This window comes from Moschus berezovskii, chromosome 8 (assembly GCF_049115385.1).
Source record: "Moschus berezovskii isolate FMDL1 chromosome 8, NW_MosBer_1.0, whole genome shotgun sequence".
NCBI classification, from domain to species: Eukaryota; Metazoa; Chordata; class Mammalia; order Artiodactyla; family Moschidae; genus Moschus; species Moschus berezovskii.
In genome coordinates this window covers 42,118,691-42,137,906 of record NC_142467.1, presented here as the reverse complement: position 1 = coordinate 42,137,906, position 19,216 = coordinate 42,118,691, and the positions used below count along the sequence as shown (strand labels likewise).

Here is a 19,216-nt window from a genome sequence, read left to right as displayed (position 1 = left end):
TTAGAGAGAGGACTGGGCTTGAATGCCGCGAGAACAATCTGAGAGAACTGGGGAGAGCAAAGCAGACTGTGGGATAGCTTCCCCACGAAAAGGCGGAAAGCTATAACCTAAGACTCAGCCAGCCCCGCTCACAGAATAAAGGACTGAGCAGAGCGAGCCGGCTGCGGTCGGCCCATCCCCCATCCCCCTCCGAGACAGGCAGGGAGGGCAGCCAGAGCTGGAGCGGGCAACCACGGCCCCAGAAAGACATCCGATACAAACTGCAGACAGGCTTGCTGCTATTCAGGACTTCTTGGGCTCGGGCCGGTCGATATCCCCCTGAGAAGGTGCGCAGGTTATACACCCAGAAAACTGAGTGGCGGGGACTGGGGAGGCGATAAGTCGCAGAGACCGCGCTCGCCAAACACTTGGTCCCCTGAGCTGCTCGGACCATTGAAGGCACAAAACGCAGGCCCAACCAAGTCTGCGCCTTTGTGGAGTACCCAAGAACCTGAACTTGAGCTGCTCAGACCTGGGAAGTGCATACAACCCGGCGCTGGCCTCGGACAGTTCCCAGTAGAGCAACCTAGAGCCTGTGCAGTATAGACTGGGACAGCATACGTGCTGTGAGCGGGGGCAAACCCAGTGTGGCCGAGACGCTCCGAGCACTCCCCACAGATGCCAGAGATATTCGTCTGCAGCGTTCCTCCCTTCCCAGAACAGGACTGAACAACTGAGCCTTAAAGAGTGTCCACCCACCCCCTAGTATCAGGGTGGAAATTAGACACTGAAGAGACCAGCAAACAGAAGCTAAAACAGAGGGAACCACCTTGGAAATGACAGATAGAGACGTCTAGAGGCTACTCCAAGAATAAGACTAAAAACCAGAGGCAAGAGGCTTAAGGCCGAATCCTGAGAACACCAGAGAACTCCTGACTCCAGGGAACATTAATCGATAGGAGCTCATCAAACGTCTCCATACCTACACTAAAACCAAGCACCACCCAAGGGTCAACAAGTTACAGAGCAAGACATACCACGCAAATTCTCCAGTAACACAGGAAACTAGCCCTGAGCTTCGATATACAGGCTGCCCAAAGTCACTCCAAACCCATTGACATCTCATAACTCATTACTGGACACTTCATTGCACTCCAGAGAGAACAAATCCAGCTCCACCCACCAGAACACCGACACAAGCTTCCATAACCAGGGAACTTTGACAAGTCACCTGTCCAACCCCACACACAGCGAGGAAACTACATAGTAAAGAGAACTCCACAAACTGCAAGAAGAGGGAAAGGCCACCCCAAGCAAAGCAATATAAGCAAGATGAAAAGGCAGAGAAATACCCAGCAAGTAAAGGAACAAGATAAATGCCCACCAACACAAACAAAAGAGGAAGATATAGGGAATCTACCTGATAAAGAATTTCGAATTTTGGTGGTGAAAATGATTCAAAATCTTGAAAGCAAAATGGAGTTATAGATAAATAACCTGGAGAAAAGGATTGAGAAGATGGAAGAAAGGTTTAATAAGGACTTAGAGGAAATAAAAAAGAGTCAATATACAATGAATAATGCAATAGATGAGATCAGAAACACTCTGGAGGGAACAAACAGTAGAATAACAGAGGCAGAAGACAGGATAAGCGAGCTAGAAGATAGAATTGTAGAAATAAATGAAACAGAGAGGGAAAAAGAAAAACAAATTAAAAGAAATGAGAACAATATTAGAGACCTCTGGGACAATGTTAAATGCTCCAACATTGGAATCATAGGAATCTCAGAAGAAGAAGACAAAAAGAAAGACCATGAAAGAATACTTGAGGAGATAATAGTTGAAAACTTTCCTAAAATAGGGAAAGAAATAATCACCCAAGTCCAAGAAACCCAGAGAGTCCCCAACAGGATAAACCCAAGGCGAAATACTTCAAGACACATATTAATCAAATTAACAAAGATCAAACACAAAGAACAAATATTAAAAGCAGCAAGGGAAAAACAGCAAATAACACGCAAGGGGATTCCCATAAGGATAACAGCCGATCTTTCAACAGGAACTCTTCAGGCCAGGAGGGAATGGCAAGACATACTTAAAGTGATGAAAGAAAATAACCTACAGCCCAGACTACTGTACCCAGCAAGGATCTCATTCAAATATGAAGGAGAAATCAAAAGCTTTACAGACAAGCAAAAGCTGAGAGAATTCAGCATTACCAAACCAGCTCTCCAACAAATGCTAAAGGATCTTTTCTAGACAGGAAACACAGAAAGGGTGTATAAACTCGAACCCAAAGCAATAAAGAAAATGGCTATGGGATCGTACTTATCAATAATTACCTTAAACATAAATGGGTTGAATGCCCCAACCAAAAGACAAAGGCTGGCTGAATGGATACAAAAACAAGACCCCCATATATGTTGTCTGCAACAGACCCACCTCAAAACGAGGGACACATACAGACTGAAAGTGAAGGGCTGGAAAAAGATATTCCATGCAAATAGAGACCAAAAGAAAGCAGGAGTAGCAATACTCATATCAGATAAAATAGACTTTAAAACAAAGGCTGTGAAAAGAGACAAAGAAGGAAACTACATAATGATCAAAGGATCAATCCAAGATGAAGATATAACAATTATAAATATTTATGCACCCAACATAGGAGCACCGCAATATGTAAGACAATTACTAACAAGTATGAAAGGGGAAATTAACAATAATGCAATAATAGTGGGAGATTTTAATACCCCACTTACATCTATGGATAGATCAACTAAACAGAAAATTAACAAGGAAACACAAACTTTAAATGATACGATAGACCAGTTAGACCTAATAGATATCTATAGGACATTTCACCCCAAAACAATGAATTTCACCTTTTTCTCAAGCGCACACGGAACCTTTTCCAGGACAGATCACATCCTGGGCCATAAATCTAGCCTTGGTAAATTCAAAAAAGTTGAAATCATTCCATGCATCTTTTCTGACCATAATGCAGTAAGATTAGATCTCAATTACGGGAGAAAAACTATTAAAAATGCCAACATATGGAGGCTGAACAACACGCTGCTGAATAATGAACAAATCATAGAAGAAATCAAAAGAGAAATCAAAATATGCATAGAAATGAATGAAAATGAAAACACAACAACCCAAAACCTCTGGGACACTGTAAAAGCAGTGCGAAGGGGGAAGTTCATAGCAATACAGGCACACCTCAAGAAACAAGGAAAAAGTCAACTAAATAACCTAACTCTACATCTAAAGCAACTAGAAAAGGAAGAAATGAAGAACCCCAGGGTCAGTAGAAGGAAAGAAATCATAAAAATTAGGGCAAAGATAAATGGAAAAGAAACAAAAGAGACCATAGCAAAAATCAACAAAGCCAAAAGCTGGTTCTTTGAGAAGGTAAGTAAAATTGACAAACCACTAGCCAGATGCATCAAGAAACAAAGGGAGAAGAACCAAATCAATAAAATTAGAAATGAAAATGGAGAGATCACAACCGACAACACAGAAATACAAAGGATTATTAGAGAATACTATCAGGAATTATATGGCAATAAAATGAATAACCTGGAAGAAATGGACAAATTCCTAGAAAAGTACAACTTTCCAAAACTGAACCAGGAAGAAACAGAAAATCTGAACAGACCCATCACAAGCACGGAACTAGAGGCCGTAATCAGGAATCTTCCAGCAAACAAAAGCCCAGGTCCAGATAGCTTCACAGCCGAATTCTACCAAAAATTTAGAGAAGAGCTAACACCTATTCTACTCAAACTCTTCCAGAAAATTGCTGAGGAAGGGAAACTTCCAAACTCATTCCATGAGGCCACCATCACCCTAATCCCAAAACCTGGTAAAGACTCCACAAAAAAAGAAAACTACAGGCCAATATCACTGATGAACGTAGATGCAAAAATCCTTAACAAAATTCTAGCAATCAGAATCCAACAGCATATTAAGAAGATCATACATCATGACCAAGTGGGCTTTATCCCAGGAATGCAAGGATTCTTCAATATCCGCAAATCAATCAACGTAATACACCACATTAACAAACTGAAAAATAAAAATCATATGATTATCTCAATAGATGCAGAGAAAGCCTTCGACAAAATTCAACATCCATTTATGATAAAAACCCTCCAGAAAGTGGGAATAGAAGGGACATACCTCAACATAATAAAAGCTATATATGACAAACCCACAGCAAACATTATCCTCAATGGTGAAAAACTGAAAGCGTTTCCCCTAAAGTCAGGAACAAGACAAGGGTGCCCACTCTCACCACTACTATTCAACATAGTTCTGGAAGTTTTGGCCACAGCAATCAGAGCAGAAAAAGACATAAAAGGAATACAAATTGGAAAAGAAGAAGTAAAACTTTCACTGTTCACTGATGACATGATCCTCTACACAGAAAACCCTAGAGACTCTACCAGAAAACTACTAGAGCTAATCAATGATTACAGTAATGTTGCAGGATATAAAATCAATACACAGAAATCCCTTGCATTCCTATACACTAATAATGAGAAAATAGAAAGAGAAATTAAGGAAACTATTCCATTCACTGTTGCAACGGAAAGAATTAAATACTTAGGAATATATCTACCTAAGGAAACAAAAGACTTGTACATAGAAAACTATAAAACACTACTGAAAGCAATCAAAGAGGACACTAATAGATGGAGAAATATACCATGTTCATGGATTGGAAGAATAAATATTGTAAAAATGAGTATACTACCCAAAGTAATTTATACATTCAATGCAATCACTATCAAGCTACCAATGATAGTTTTCACAGAACTATAACAAATAATCTCACAATTTGTATGGAAATACAAAAAACCTCGAATAGCCAAAGCAATCTTGAGGAAGAAAAATGGAACTGGGGGAATTAACCTGCCGGACTTCAGGCTCTACTACAAAGCCACAGTCATCAAGACAGTATGGTACTGGCACAAAGACAGAAATATAGATCAATGGAACAAAATAGAAAGCCCAGAGATAAATCCACGCACCTATGGACACCTCATCTTTGACAAAGGAGGCAAGAATATAAAATGGAGAAAAGACAGTCTCTTTAACAAGTGGTGCTGGGAAAACTGGTCAGCCACTTGTAAAAGAATGAAACTAGAACACTTCCTAACACCATACACAAAAATAAACTCAAAATGGATTAGAGAGCTAAGTGTAAGACCAGAAACTATAAAACTCCTAGAAGAGAACGTAGGCAAAACACTCTCTGACATAAATCACAGCAGGATCCTCCATGACCCACCTCCCAGAATATTGGAAATAAAAGCAAAAATAAACAAATGGGACCTAATTAAAATCAAAAGCTTCTGCACAGCAAAGGAAACTATAAGTAAGGTGAAAAGACAGCCTTCAGAATGGGAGAAAATAATAGCAAATGAAGCAACTGATAAAGGATTAATCTCCAAAATATACAAGCAGCTCCTGCAGCTCAGTTCCAGAAAAATAAACGACCCAATCAAAAAATGGGCCAAAGAACTAAACAGACATTTCTCCAAAGAAGACATAAAGATGGCTAACAAACACATGAAAAGATGCTCAACATCCCTCATAATCAGAGAGATGCAAATCAAAACCACAATGAGATACCATTTCACACCAGTCAGAATGGCTGCTATCCAAAAGTCTACATGCAATAAATGCTGGAGAGGATGTGGAGAGAAAGGAACCCTCTTACACTGTTGGTGGGAATGCAAACTAGTACAGCCACTATGGAGAACAGTGTGGAGATTCCTCAAAAAACTGGAAATAGAACTGTCATATGATCCAGCAATCGCACTCCTGGGCATACACACCGAGGAAACCAGAATTGAAAGAGACACATGTACTCCAATGTTCATTGCAGCACTGTTTATAATAGCCAGGACATGGAAGCAACCTAGATGTCCATCTGCAGACGAATGGATAAGAAAGCTTTGGTACATATACACAATGGAGTATTATTCAGCCATTAAAAAGAATACATTTGAATCAGTTCTAATGAGGTGGATGAAACTGGAGCCTATTATACAGAGTGAAGTAAGCCAGAAAGAAAAACACCAATACAGCATACTAACGCATATATAGGGAATTTAGAGAGATGCAAATGATAACCCTGTATACGAGACAGCAAAAGAGACACAGATGTATAGAACAGTCTTTGGGACTCTGTGGGAGAGGGTGAGGGTGGGATGATTTGGAAGAATGGCATTGAAACACGTATGTTGTCATATGTGAAATGAATCACTAGTTCAGGGTCGATGCATGTTATAGGATCTCGGGGCTGGCATGCGGGGATGACCCAGAGGGAGGATAAAGGGAGGAGGGAGGTGGGAGGGGTGTTCAGGAGGGGGAACTTATGTGAACCCGGGGCGAATTCATGTCAATGTATGGCAAAACCAACCAATATAATATTGTAAAGTAATTTGCCTCCAATAAAAAATAATTACCAAAAAAAAAAGAAAATAAAAGAAAAAAAAAGGAATGAATATTATTGAAGCATGGCAAGATGGAGATAGCAGAATTTTTCAAGGCAACTAAAATAATCATGTATTTTATCTCTTTGATCCTGAAGAAGAAGGACTGCTGAGTTACTAAGTTACTCAAAAGACACATTTAGCCTAAATTTAACTAAACTTCTCCAAAGAAATACAGAGAGAAGCCAAAGTAATAGATTCATGATTGAGTTTATTTCAGTGCAGTTACGTCTCTATTAATACAGAAGATGCAGTCCAAGAACAGACTCTATGGTTAGAAATGTTTCTGTCAGAGGCCAAAAGGATTGTCAATCTTCTCTCAGTCTTGGCCAGGTAACACATTCCTCTCCCTCCTTCTCTCCAGGTAAGTCAAATAATTATCACCCTTAAACATGGAGGTAGGGAATGAAGAGATAGATCCATCTGCTTCAAGATGGCCTCTGACCCAGCGAAATAGAGGCAACACAGAGCAGTGTACCGAAGAAGCTGTCATGATTCTCAGTTAATGGGGTTAAATGGACTAGCCCTCCCATATGTGAGGCACAGGCTTTAGGCCTTTGAGATTAATCAAATAATCTCCCTCTTCATGTTCCCTCAGAAACTATAAATCTATCACATATTATAAAAATAGTGTATATTTGCAGGTCTGCCACCCTTACCACAGTCACAAAACTGGGAGTTCAAGAGCAGGAACAGTTTAATTCATAGAAGTAGCCCCATTATCTGGCACAGAACCTGGTTAACAACAGTTAAGAAAGGTATGTATGACTAGATGAAGAAAAAACAAACACGTTTACAGCTGACAGAACCTCTATCTCTGATCTTGTACAAAAAAAAATCTCCTCCTCTAAATACGTATTACACCAGGCTGACTTGTAAAATCTCTCAAAGTCTTATTCACTGAATTATCACTGCACCCAAGATATCTTCTCCTAAAATCTACCTCTGATGCAGATTTCTTTTCCTGTGCAGTATGAAGTTAAGTAAGAAGAAGTGTTGTGTACCACTTCTGAGACTGGCCCATAAAAAACTCTCATGCACAATCCTCCAGGCTCTTAAGTTCTCAAAAAAGAAATATGCTCTTTTTAGGCAAAAGAAGCAAAAAATTATAGGAGACTTAGTTACTTCAGTTACTGAAGAAGAAAGGGACTCAATCTTTTAGCTGATACCAAATGTTCTTTTCTACCAAAGATATTTTTTTATAAAATAAGGGGAACCACTGAAGCATGAAGTGATAAAACCATGCACTCATATACTTAAACATTTACCAAGAAACTAACATTTTGACCTGAGGTAAAAAATCAGATGCAGAGAGCTATATGGAAGTATAATAAAGATGTCCTAAATGTCAAAATTCAGGTTGCTATACCAAGAGGTTAATGCCTGCAACACCTAATCATCACTGATAAACTCAGTGAATAGTGAAGACTTGTGGAAAGGGCAGAGATCGAATATATTGCACTGTAGATAAGGTATGGAAAAGACTATCCAGTCACTTGGTTTCTCTCCTACTGGCACACAGCTAGGTTACATTTTCCAGCTTGCCTTGCAGTTAGGAGCAGTCATGTGGTTCAATATAACCAATGTAGTAAGTATTGTATACCACTTCTGAGACTGGACCAGAAAAAACTCTAATGTACAATCCTCCATGCTTTTCTCCCTTCTGCAAGTTCATGCACACTTGGATACTACATATCAAAGACGGAAGAGCCATAGGGTAGAAGAAACCTGTGTCTATGAATCCCTTGGAAGAAAGTCAGAGATATTTATTTTGGACTTTACATGGGTAAAAATGTAAACCATGATTCTGTTTAAACCATTATGTTTAGGAGACTGTTGAAGCAGCTAGCATGATCTAATTGTAACATGAGGTAAAGACAAGAATTTCAGATCTACAGTACACTATGGTAAGAACAACAAAAAAAAATTAGTTATTAATAGCTGTCCATAGTTTCGACAAATCCCTCTCACCCATTCCTAAAGAAGACGACCCCACTGCCTGTGCTGAATGGATGAAGGATGTAACCAGGCTTTTGTTGTGTGATTGGGATGAACAGAAAGGAGTAGAGAATGGCAGAAACTGAGGACAGACCAAATTTCTCTACAAGAAAAAGCTGTACAGAAATAAAAAGGATAGGAAGACCAGCATATGGCTAAGAAGAGAGAAACAGAGGCAGAAAATGGAGGAGAGGAGAGAGAGAGAAATAGGGTAAGATTCGGAGACATAGAGACAGAGATGGAAAATGGAGACTTGGGAAGAAAAGTCAGATAACTGCTAAGGATGGTGGGGGTTTGGGGAGAGAAATTGTAAAGAGGAGCCCTAAGAAGACTTAGTATAGTTTGAGCCACATGATTCCTCCTCCTTTGCTTCACAAGAAAACCCACAATAATAAGCTACATCACTTTTCAAGAAATTTTCAAGCCATATCTTTGTTTCTACTGAACATAAAACTTCACAAGAACTGATCTTAAGAGAAGGAAAAGATAAGATTGTTTTTGGATTACAAAAATATTAGAATGTTGGAGGTTTTTTATTTTCTGTTAAAAAAGAAGAGATGGATAAACCAAAATGATATTATATGTCTACTACCAAAAAATTAAAATAGTAGTAAACATTTTTAAAGTCAAAATTTAGAGAAAATGTATGAATTCAGAAGAGTAAAAGGTATCAAGTTTAGATGTAATAAGGAAAATTCATTTCAGGTTTCAGTAATAAAATATAAAGAATGAAATAATCTCACCAGAAAATTCATAAATATATAAAACTGACATCTGAAATAAATATATATAGCTTCTACCAGATTTCTAGAAGCCTTTAAAAAAATAAACGTGATCAATTTAATAGAAGAATTATACTAGAAAGATCTTAATGACCCAGATAACCATGATGGTATGATCACTCACAGAGACCAGACATCCTGGAATACAAAGTCAAGTGGGTCTCAAGAAGCATCACTATAAACAAAGCTAATGGAGGTGATGGAATTAAAGTTGAGCTATTTCAAATCCTAAAAGATGATGCTGTGAAAGTGCTGCACTCAACATGCCAGCAAATCTGGAAAACTCAGCCATGGTCACAGGACTGGAAAAGGTCAGTTTTCAATCCAATCCCAAAGAAAGGCAATACCAAAGAATGTTCAAACTATCACACAAATGCACTCATATCACACGCTAGTAAAGTAATGCTCAAAACTCTCCAAGCCAGGCTTCAACAGTATATGAGCCAAGAACTTCAAGATGTTCAAGCTGGATTTAGAAAAGGTAAAGGAACCAGAGATCAAATTGCCAACATCCATTGGATTATACAAACAGCAAGAGAGTTCCAGAAAAACGTCTACTTCTGCTTTAATGACTACGCCAAAGCCTTCGACTGTGGATCACCACAGACTGTGGAAAATTCTTAAAGTGATGGGAATACCAGACCACCTTACCTGCCTCCTGCAAAACCTGTATGCAGGTCAAAAAGCAACAGTCAGAACCAGACATGGAACAATGGACTGGTTCCAAATTGGGAAAGAAATATGTAAAGGCTGTATATTATCACCTTGATTATTTAAATTATATGCAGAGAACATCATGCAAAATGCCAGGCTGGATGAAGCACAAGCTGGAATCAAGATTGCTGGGAGAAATATCATTAACCTCATATATGCAGATGACACCACCCTTATGGCAGAAAGTGAAGAAAAACTAAAAAGAGTCTCCTGATGAAAGTGAAAGAAGAGTGAAAAAGCTGGCTTAAAACTCAACATTCAAAAAACTTAGATCAAGGCATCCGATCCCATCACTTCATGGCAAATAGATGGGGAAACTATAAAAACAGTGAGAGACTTTATTTTCTTGGGCTCCAAGATGGTGACACAGCCATGAAATTAAAAGATGCCTGCTCCTTGGAAGAAAAGTTATGACCAACCTAGACAGCATATTCAAAAGCAGAGACATTACTTTGCCAACAAAGGTCCATTTAGTCAAAGGTATGGTTTTTCCAGCAGTCATGTTATGGATATGCGAGTTGGACCATAAAGAAAGCTGAGCACTGAAGAATAGATGCTTTTGAACGTGGTGTTGGAGAAGATTCTTGAGAGTCCCTTGGACTCAAAGAGATCAAACCAGTCAATCTGAAAGGAAATCAGTACTGAATATTCACTGGAAGGACTGATGCTGAAGCTGAAGCTCCAATACTTTGGCCATCTGATGTGAACAGCTGACTCATCTGAAAAGACGCTGATGCTGGGAAAGATTGAAGGCGGGCAGAGAAGGGGACGACAGAGGATGAGATGCTTGGATGGCATCACTGACTCGATGGACATGAATTTGAGCAAGCTCCAGGAGTTGGTGATGGGCAGGGAAGCCTCACATGCTGCAGTCCATGGGGTCGCAAACAGTCGGACATGACTGAGCGACTGAACCAAACTGAATTTAACATAAAATTAAAATGCTGGTGTAACTGGCATCAAAGACGTTTGATAAAAGAAAGTATCTAAAAAGTATTCTGGACTATTAAGCCATAAGTACTTTCAGAAACTGGAAACAGGAGATAAGCTCAATATGTGGGATTAAACGTGAGAGACAAAATTAGATTTTTGGAAATACAAATACTGGCTAGGAAAATAAGGCTGATAGGGATAACTAAAATAAAAAGTTTATAGAAGAACAAACGTTATTTTATATGATAATGCTAAAAACCCAGAAGGAAAAAAATGTGCCTCAAAAATCAAAAAGTTGTTATGGCTAACTGACCAAATCAAAGTGAAAGTGAAGTCGTTCAGTTGTGTCTGACTCTTTGTGGCCCCATGGTGGTAGCCTGCCAGGGTCCTCATCCATGGGATTTTCTAGGCAAGAATACTGGAGTGGTTTTCCATTTCCTTCTCCAGGGGATCTTTCTGACCCAGAGTTTGAACCCAGGTCTCCTGTACTGCAGACAGACTCTTTATCATCTGAGCCACCAGGGAAGTTTGACCAAATTAAAGAGTACCCACAAAAAGGAAAGATGTCTTTTTAAAAGGAAGAGCTCGTCCAAATCTGTAAAAGAGAAGCCAAAGTGTGTAAGTGAGATGCAAGTAAAAATTAGACAGTTTAAAAGAAAATTAAAGAAATTACATCTGTGGGACCTTAAAATCAATAGTAAGTGACTTTTTAAATACTTTTACAGAAAGAAGAGACTCAATGGAATCAATGGGATAGTCATTACAGTGTAAAAGTCAACTGAAAGAACAGAGAGACTCAAAACCCACTTCTAACTAAAGAAGACCTTAAGAAGATATCTGAACCTAATTCATTTTCACAGCAGATAGTTTAAAAATATTACATCAAATGCAGTATAATGGCAAGTTCACAGAATGTTCTAATCCAAATTGATAAAATGAATATATGAGATCTTAGGTGGCAACTAACCTAAGAGCTTTAAAGAAACTCAAAAGTCAGAACTGAGAAAATATTGGATGAAGTAGATACAAACAGTCTCTCTGCCAAAAATGTCAATCCAGAGCATTTTTGGAAAGTTAACATAATACCAGGTTAACAGAAGTAGTGAACTTGTTTTTGGAAGTAGTAAGCTGATCGCCGAAGAACTGATGCTTTTGAACTGTGGTGTTGGAGAAGACTCTTGAGAGTCCCTTGTACTGCAAGGAGATCCAACCAGTCCATTCTAAAGGAGATCAATCCTGGGTGTTCATTGGAAGGACTGATGCTAAAGCTGAAACTGCAATACTTTGGCCACCTCATGCGACGAGTTGACTCACTGGAAAAGACTCTGATGCTGGGAAAGGTTGGGGGCGGGAGGAGAAGGGGACGACAGAGAATGAGATGGCTGGATGGCATCACCGACTCTGTGGACATGAGTTTGAGTGAACTCTGGGAGTTGGTGATGGACAGGGAGGCCTGGCGTGCTGTGATTCATGGGGTCGCAGAGAGTCAGACACGACTGAGCGACTGAACTGAACTGAAGTTTATTTGAGAGCCATAGTTTGGTGAGTCGATTTTCTACACTTGAAAAGCTGGTAAAAATCTATACAATATATTTGTATACAAACCTTTCTACAAAAAGAGCAAATTGTTTCCATTGAGATAAATTATACCTCACTAACTTGGTATCTTTCTTCCACGGAAACAAACAGTTTGAAAAACACAATTACCATTATTTCATATTTAGAATATAAAATTAGTTGAACAAACAAACAAAAAAAGGAATGGTATAAACATTTGTATCTGCAGATAATGAGCATTTAAAGGTAGATTTTAAAAGTAGATTTTCTGAGGGATTTGTGCTATAATTTTTTCTTATTTAAGAGGTTTATAAATGATTTAGAATGTAAAATATATAGTGACATTTACAAATTTGCAACTGATACCAACTTCTCAAAGTACTACACACCAAGCTGATGAGTAAAACTAAAAGAATGTATTTCAAAAGCTGTATGATTGGGCAGCAGAATAGCCAATAATTCTCATCATAACTATTGTATAACAATTATATATATGTAACTATTATACATATAACTATATATATACACCTGGGAAAAGAATTCCAAAATTTTATATTTAAAAGATAATGATCTTTTTATAATTTGAGGTCCAAGAAACAAATCTTTACTGATACTACCTAAGAAGAAATAAGAGAAATTTAAAAAGAAAAAAGCCAACCAAAAAAATACCTAGATTTAATTACTTTGTATATGGTTCTAAAAGGCTTCCTATAATTTTGCTTTTCATACTTATATAAAACATCATGAATGTAAGAGCTCTACCACTTTCTGTTTCCCCAAACCTTTGCTCAGAATTGCATAAAGTTAATACATTGTATTAAACTGTCAGCTGCCTCAAGTAAGAACATTGATAAATATGTTTCTGAGAAGAGAAAACATACAGCATTTATTTAACTGTGGATAGAATGACATGGAAGAAAAGCTTTAGAAAAAGGTGTAAAGAGAAGAAACATAGATGATAAAAGCGTAAATCAGAAATAAGATAAAAGATTACACAAAGAAAGTTTTTTTTTAAAAAAAAGCATAATTAAACCCAGTTTGAATATAGATTAAAAGAGATACTACAAAATAGCAACAGTACTGGGAGAGGAACAGGGTGATAGGTTCAACTTTCCTGCCTTGAGTCTGGATATCCTTGATGTGGCCTTGTTGGTATTTATGACTATAATAATACACAGGAAAAAAAACTGAAAATGCTTAAGTTCCTAATAAGTCAATTTTAAAACTGGAAAGAACAGTAGTTTTAGGATAAGTGATGGTAAGCAGGGAATGTACAAAGCTCTGCCTAAGAGATGACTAAAATAGGCTCTGGAAGAACAAACTAATGATGGATAGCCCTATAAAAGTTCTTAAGATATTAAATTCTCAATTTGGGGTTCTTAAAAGCAAAAGACAGGAATGTTGTAAAGAACTGATAATAGAGGAGAAATTTTAGGGAAAGACAATATAATGAACCAAATATCTGGTAGAAGACAGATTACTCCCATTGCTTTTCTAGAGCAGCAAAAAAAAAAAAAAGGTCTTAACAGGTCAGTCACCATCATTAAATTCCAGGACAGGATGCCTCATACCTCATCAGCAAGGCATTCTTTTATGCTAACACTGAAAACACATTCCTATTTCCTATTGAATTACCTCAGTCATTTCCTGCATTATCTGCATAATCTATGGACTCATCCTGATTTGCTTAAAAGGTCTGACATGGAATATTTGCTAGTCTGGCAAACCAAGGACTTTGATGTCTACTGAAATTTTTCCTTCTCTGATTTAATGTTTTCACTTTCTCACTTTTGATTTTTTCCTTAATATTGTTGTTTAAACTCTCAAGCTATCAGAAGCAAAATTTCAAGTTGAGAGGTAAAATTATCACATAAACCATTACAAAATAATAATCTGTAATAAAACTAACTCACCAGCTGGATGAGTGATGGTGCTCTGTAGGCTGGGAATTACCACAGAGTAGGTAGGTGAGCGATAAGGATAAATTGTTGTTGGATTTGTAGAGATGATATTCTGTGTGGTACCAGAAAATACACTGGAAACGCTTAGAGGGAAGCGTTTTCGCTTCCCTGGACGAGGTTGATAAACCCAGCCTAGACAAGAAGATTAACCATTTTTAATTTGAACCTACAAAACCTATTTAGCCTTTAAATAGTTATTTTCACATTAAAAGTCTAAAACACTTTTAAGTCTTAGTTGTCTAAAGTACCTTTTCCACTTCTATGATACTATTTCTGTGCATTTCAGCATATCTATCCATATGGCTCCTAGCTAGTGGCCAATGTTGTAATAATAATTCAAAGGAAGACCAAGAGCAAGTATCTTTTCTCCAAAGACACATAATGAATTTACAGTAGAATCAACATTAAAGGCACTGAGTATGAATTCCAGTTTTTCCTCTACCCATTAAAAAAATGCCCCAGTAAGATGCTATTTGTCTCCTCCCGTTTTTTTACTTTCTGTAAGATACAATTATCTATGTCTTACAATGAAGCAGTTACTAATGACCAGTCACTATTTTCATGCCTTCTTTGGGAAATGTCACCCTCTTAGACTTGGCAGTCTCCAAATCCACAAACCACCCAATTTCCTTCTAAACTCAGAAAAATGGAGTTATGGCAGTTGTTGCCACTGTACAACTAAAAGAATCACTGGTTCCCTGTAACCACTACTCTGACCATTCCCAGCCTGAATCTCTCTGCTATTACTTTAGGAAAAAAATTCTTTTCCCTCCAAGCACAATGTGTTAGTCATACCAACACATACTAAGCTTTTACCAAGCTTAATAACAATGTCCTCACTGCTGGGAAGAAAGTCAGAACTTATTTCAAACTATATCATGATGAGGATAAATTTATCAGGCAGGAGGCAGGACTAGATTCTGATAACCATATAATATTAAAATAGAGCTTGGTGCAAATGCCTCCAGTGTGTACTGCATATTTTTTCTGTTGCTATGATCTGAACACTTCCTTTTCTAATATATTTGAAATATCATAGCATAGAACTCTGGAACTTCACCTTCATTATATTTTTATATTAAATCAAAACCACTGTAAAACTGTATATCCCCAGGTTTGCATTAGTAGGCAAATAAAAGACAAGATCAGGTTTGCATTAGTTGGCAAATACAAGACCAGATTTTGTTCTACTTTGTTCTGTATAAGAAAACTTATGTCCAGTATTAATTCAATCATTACTATAATATTAGGCATAATTTTCTCTACTGTACATATCAGACCAGAAAAAAATTACATTTTGTCTTTCAATCTCATCCTAACCTATTCTTTACCAAATAAATAAATTTAAAAGAAATTAGAAAGAGGCTTTGTTCATTTCATTTGATTACCAGGAAATTCCTCTCTGTGCTTTTCTTTAATCTTTTGTGCTTCATCATAATAGGGTTTCTTTTGTTCTTCACTAAGTTTGTTCCACTCTAACCCGAGCTGGACACTGATTTCTGCATTGTTGGCTGCTGGGTTAGCTTTGGCTAGTGCTGGCCGGTGGATCCTTGCCCAAACCATAAATGCATTCATGGGTCGCTTCACATGACCATTTCTGTCCTTACTGAAGGGAGTATCTGGTATTCCTACATGACAAAAATTAAAAGACTAAATTAATGTGCCACACACACACACACAATTTTAAAGTGAAGTGCACCTCCAACTATATTTACTTTTTAAATATATGGAGAAAATATTCACTTCAATATAGACAAAGAACTGCCAGTATTCCAGAATTCCTCATAACCCTTGAACTCAGCATTCTTAACTGTGGTTTAGAATGATTGTTCTTTTCCTCAGAAAGAATATTATTATTGAAGACACTGTAAAATGCTGGCTTATTACTTCCTTGAATTATATTAATGCCTCTAACAACAATTAACATTTGGCTTATTTCCCATTAAAAATATTCTATTAATGGGGAACAGGAACTATAACTTATCCGCAACTATAATCCTAGCACTAGGTGGGTGTACCCTAAAAGTTTAAAGGAATTCACTTACATGCTGCTGGAGTGCCATTCAAGCAAAAATACTTATAATATTATAGTGTTAGTTATATTTCATTATTAAAGTGAAGCACCTGCCAAGGTGGGTCATTAACACTAGTCCCATGTCCTGGGAAAAAAGAGGAAAATAATAAAGGTGACTTTTTGAAAGCCACAGGGGAAACTAAAATTACAATAAAGGAAGTTGTTTAAAGTCACATTTCTTATATAATTCATCAAAAGCCACTGTCTATAAATTTCATATATTCTCTTTATCTTAAGGTTACTCGACATATAAAATTTTTAAATGCACAAAGGATGAAACAAGTATTATAAAGCTTTCCCTTTTTCTTCTTTAGAAAACGAAAACAGTTTAAAAATTACTAAAGATGAAAAGCAAGAGGGTGGGGAGGGAAGGAAGAATCAATAAGGAAAATAAGAACAAATACAGTAAATATAAAATTAATGAAAATATAAAGTGAAGATTAATATGAATTTCCACATTTACTGCCATAATATTGTCTGAATTAAATCTTAAAATAAGAATTTTCTAGCTATGTATTTGGAAATAAGGAAATAATGGATAGAAATACGATATCTACTTGTAATTGTTACTACTATAATTATGGTCCTTCATTTGAAAACTTTTATTCTACTTTTATTTTCTGTATTTCTGTAAGTCCTTAGCTTTTAGAATACTGTTACAATTAATTATGTAGTCTTTTCTCATAGAAAATGCTTACTCTTCATTTTTAAAAAAGATAAATTTCTAAATCCAGGATAAACTTTCCTATTTTTTCTTAAACATTTTTTTATTAATACACAAAAACACTGAGCTACTATCATACATTTTAAAATGTTGACTATCTGCAGCAATATAAACTGAGAATGTTGGATTTACCTAGAAAGACTAGTTCTATTTTTGTGTATAAGCATTAGTCACACCTAATGGGAGGGATTGGGGGCAGGAGGAGAAGGGGACGACAGAGGATGAGATGGCTGGATGGCATCACCTACTCGATGGAGGTGAGTTTGAGTGAACTCCGGGAGTTGGTGATGGACAGGGAGGCCTGGTGTGCTGTGATTCACGGGGTCGCAAAGGGTCGGACATGACTGAGCGACTGAACTGAAATCTCATTTAACGGGCCTTTAAAAAAAATAGGTTATTTTTAATGTTTGGGAATCTTGAACGTGTTAGTGTATTTTACTGGTATATGTACAAGTCAGAAGTGGTACCTGTGCAGACTTTGCCCTGAATCCATGATTTTTCTAGTTTAGGCTTCTCAATAGCTGATGTGTCAGCTATGGGGCACAGACGAAGTCTGAAAACCAGATTGATTCCCCTGCCGTCTAATACCTGCATCTGAGGGAAGCACCGTGAGCGGGACATCTTTTGTTTCAATTTTTACAGAAGGCTCCAGTAAGGACTGCATTTTAATAGGAACTGGTGTCAACGGGACCTTGGTCAATCGTATCAGCTCTGAAGGTGGAGGTCCCTGAAACTGGATCCGGGCCCCGGGGGGTACGGTGTGAAGAGTCAAAGGGATCCTGAGGTCTTGCTGATGTGGCCCAAAGGCACTGGACGGCTGCGTCAGGATGACATCCTTTCTGCCATGGGCCAGGCCATTGGACGCGGGCTCTGTACTGAGCCTGCAGTCCTCTCGAAGTCTCTCAGGCGCCTCCGTTTTGATGACGCCTTCTCTGAAGGCTTCCAGGCTTTTGCCTTCTCCGCCTTTTGCTGAGTAGCTCACGATCTCCTCCGCCTCCAACGTACCCTTCTTCTCGTCCCCTCGGCGGCTGTTGAGGGGCCCGGAGCCTTCTGCCTTCACCGTCCTGGAGGTTTTAAGGCACGCCTCGACGGCCCTCCGAGGCCCAGCCAACAGATCCAAGCCGGGTCCCGGCTCCTGCTTCTCCGCCTTAACGTGCAGCGCTCGGGGTTGCAACGGGTGCAACTCAGACCTGCAGGGGACGCCCTCGGACGCTGGGGGCGGCGGCGGCAGCAGGAGCAGCTCGGGCCTCAGCTGCAGAAGCCGCGCCTGCGCGGGAGAGGTGGCGGCGCCTTCCTCCCGCGCCTGAGGCAGTGGTGGCCCGGGTGGCAGCAGTAACACCTGCTCCGGCTTCACCTGCAGCAGCCGTCGTGCCGCTGGCTGTACACCCGACGCCGAGGCTTCCCCACACGACGAGGCGACGGTCGCAATGGCGGCCGCGCACGGGGTGGGCGGCGACGGAGAGGGCTCCGCGGCAGCTGCCCGGAAGGAGGCGCCCTCGACGGGCAGCGGGGGCGGAGCGGGGCGCAGCGGGCGCGGCGGGGTCGCCCGCGGCAGTTGGCGCTGCTGAGGCTGCTGCTCCGGCCTGGCTCTCTCCATGGGGGGAGGGGGACGCCCCGGCCTGGCCCCAGGACGGATTGTGAGCTCAGCCGTTTGTTGGCGACCTTCCCCCTCCCCCTTTCAGTTAAGACCCTTCCAAGGTCTTTGCTACCCAGAACCCTACGCGGTTCAAAAAGCAGTCCTTGGTCTTGGTCTCGCCCAATCACAAGCGTTCTGGTACCTTCGGCCCGCCAATCACAGGGGCGTTCTCCGGCACCCCCTGCCCTCCGCGCTCCTCTCGTGCGGAGCCCTCGAATCACTCTTGATGGCCAGGGCCACGACACGTGCTGCCCATTTTCCCCGTCTGACTCTCCCTCTCTTCCGGAGTTCTCTTCCGGCCGTTGTCCTTAGTTACCCCTCCCCCGCCCAGAGCGCCCGACAATGGCGT

At 39.4% G+C, this 19,216-nt stretch overlaps 1 protein-coding gene across 1 annotated transcript in view; it reads right to left on the bottom strand.

Moving 5' to 3' along the window:
- Window positions 1-18,828, bottom strand: part of SOX30 (SRY-box transcription factor 30) — a 44,298-nt gene extending 25,470 nt beyond the window's left edge. Inside the window, exons 1-3 of the mRNA XM_055430191.2 lie at window positions 17,820-18,828; window positions 15,822-16,061; window positions 14,386-14,565 (exon numbers count right to left, since the gene is read on the bottom strand). Coding sequence (XP_055286166.2) covers window positions 14,386-14,565; window positions 15,822-16,061; window positions 17,820-18,828 — 1,429 coding nt within the window. The remainder of the gene's footprint in view (window positions 1-14,385; window positions 14,566-15,821; window positions 16,062-17,819) is intronic.
- Between the last annotated feature and the right edge of the window lie 388 nt (window positions 18,829-19,216).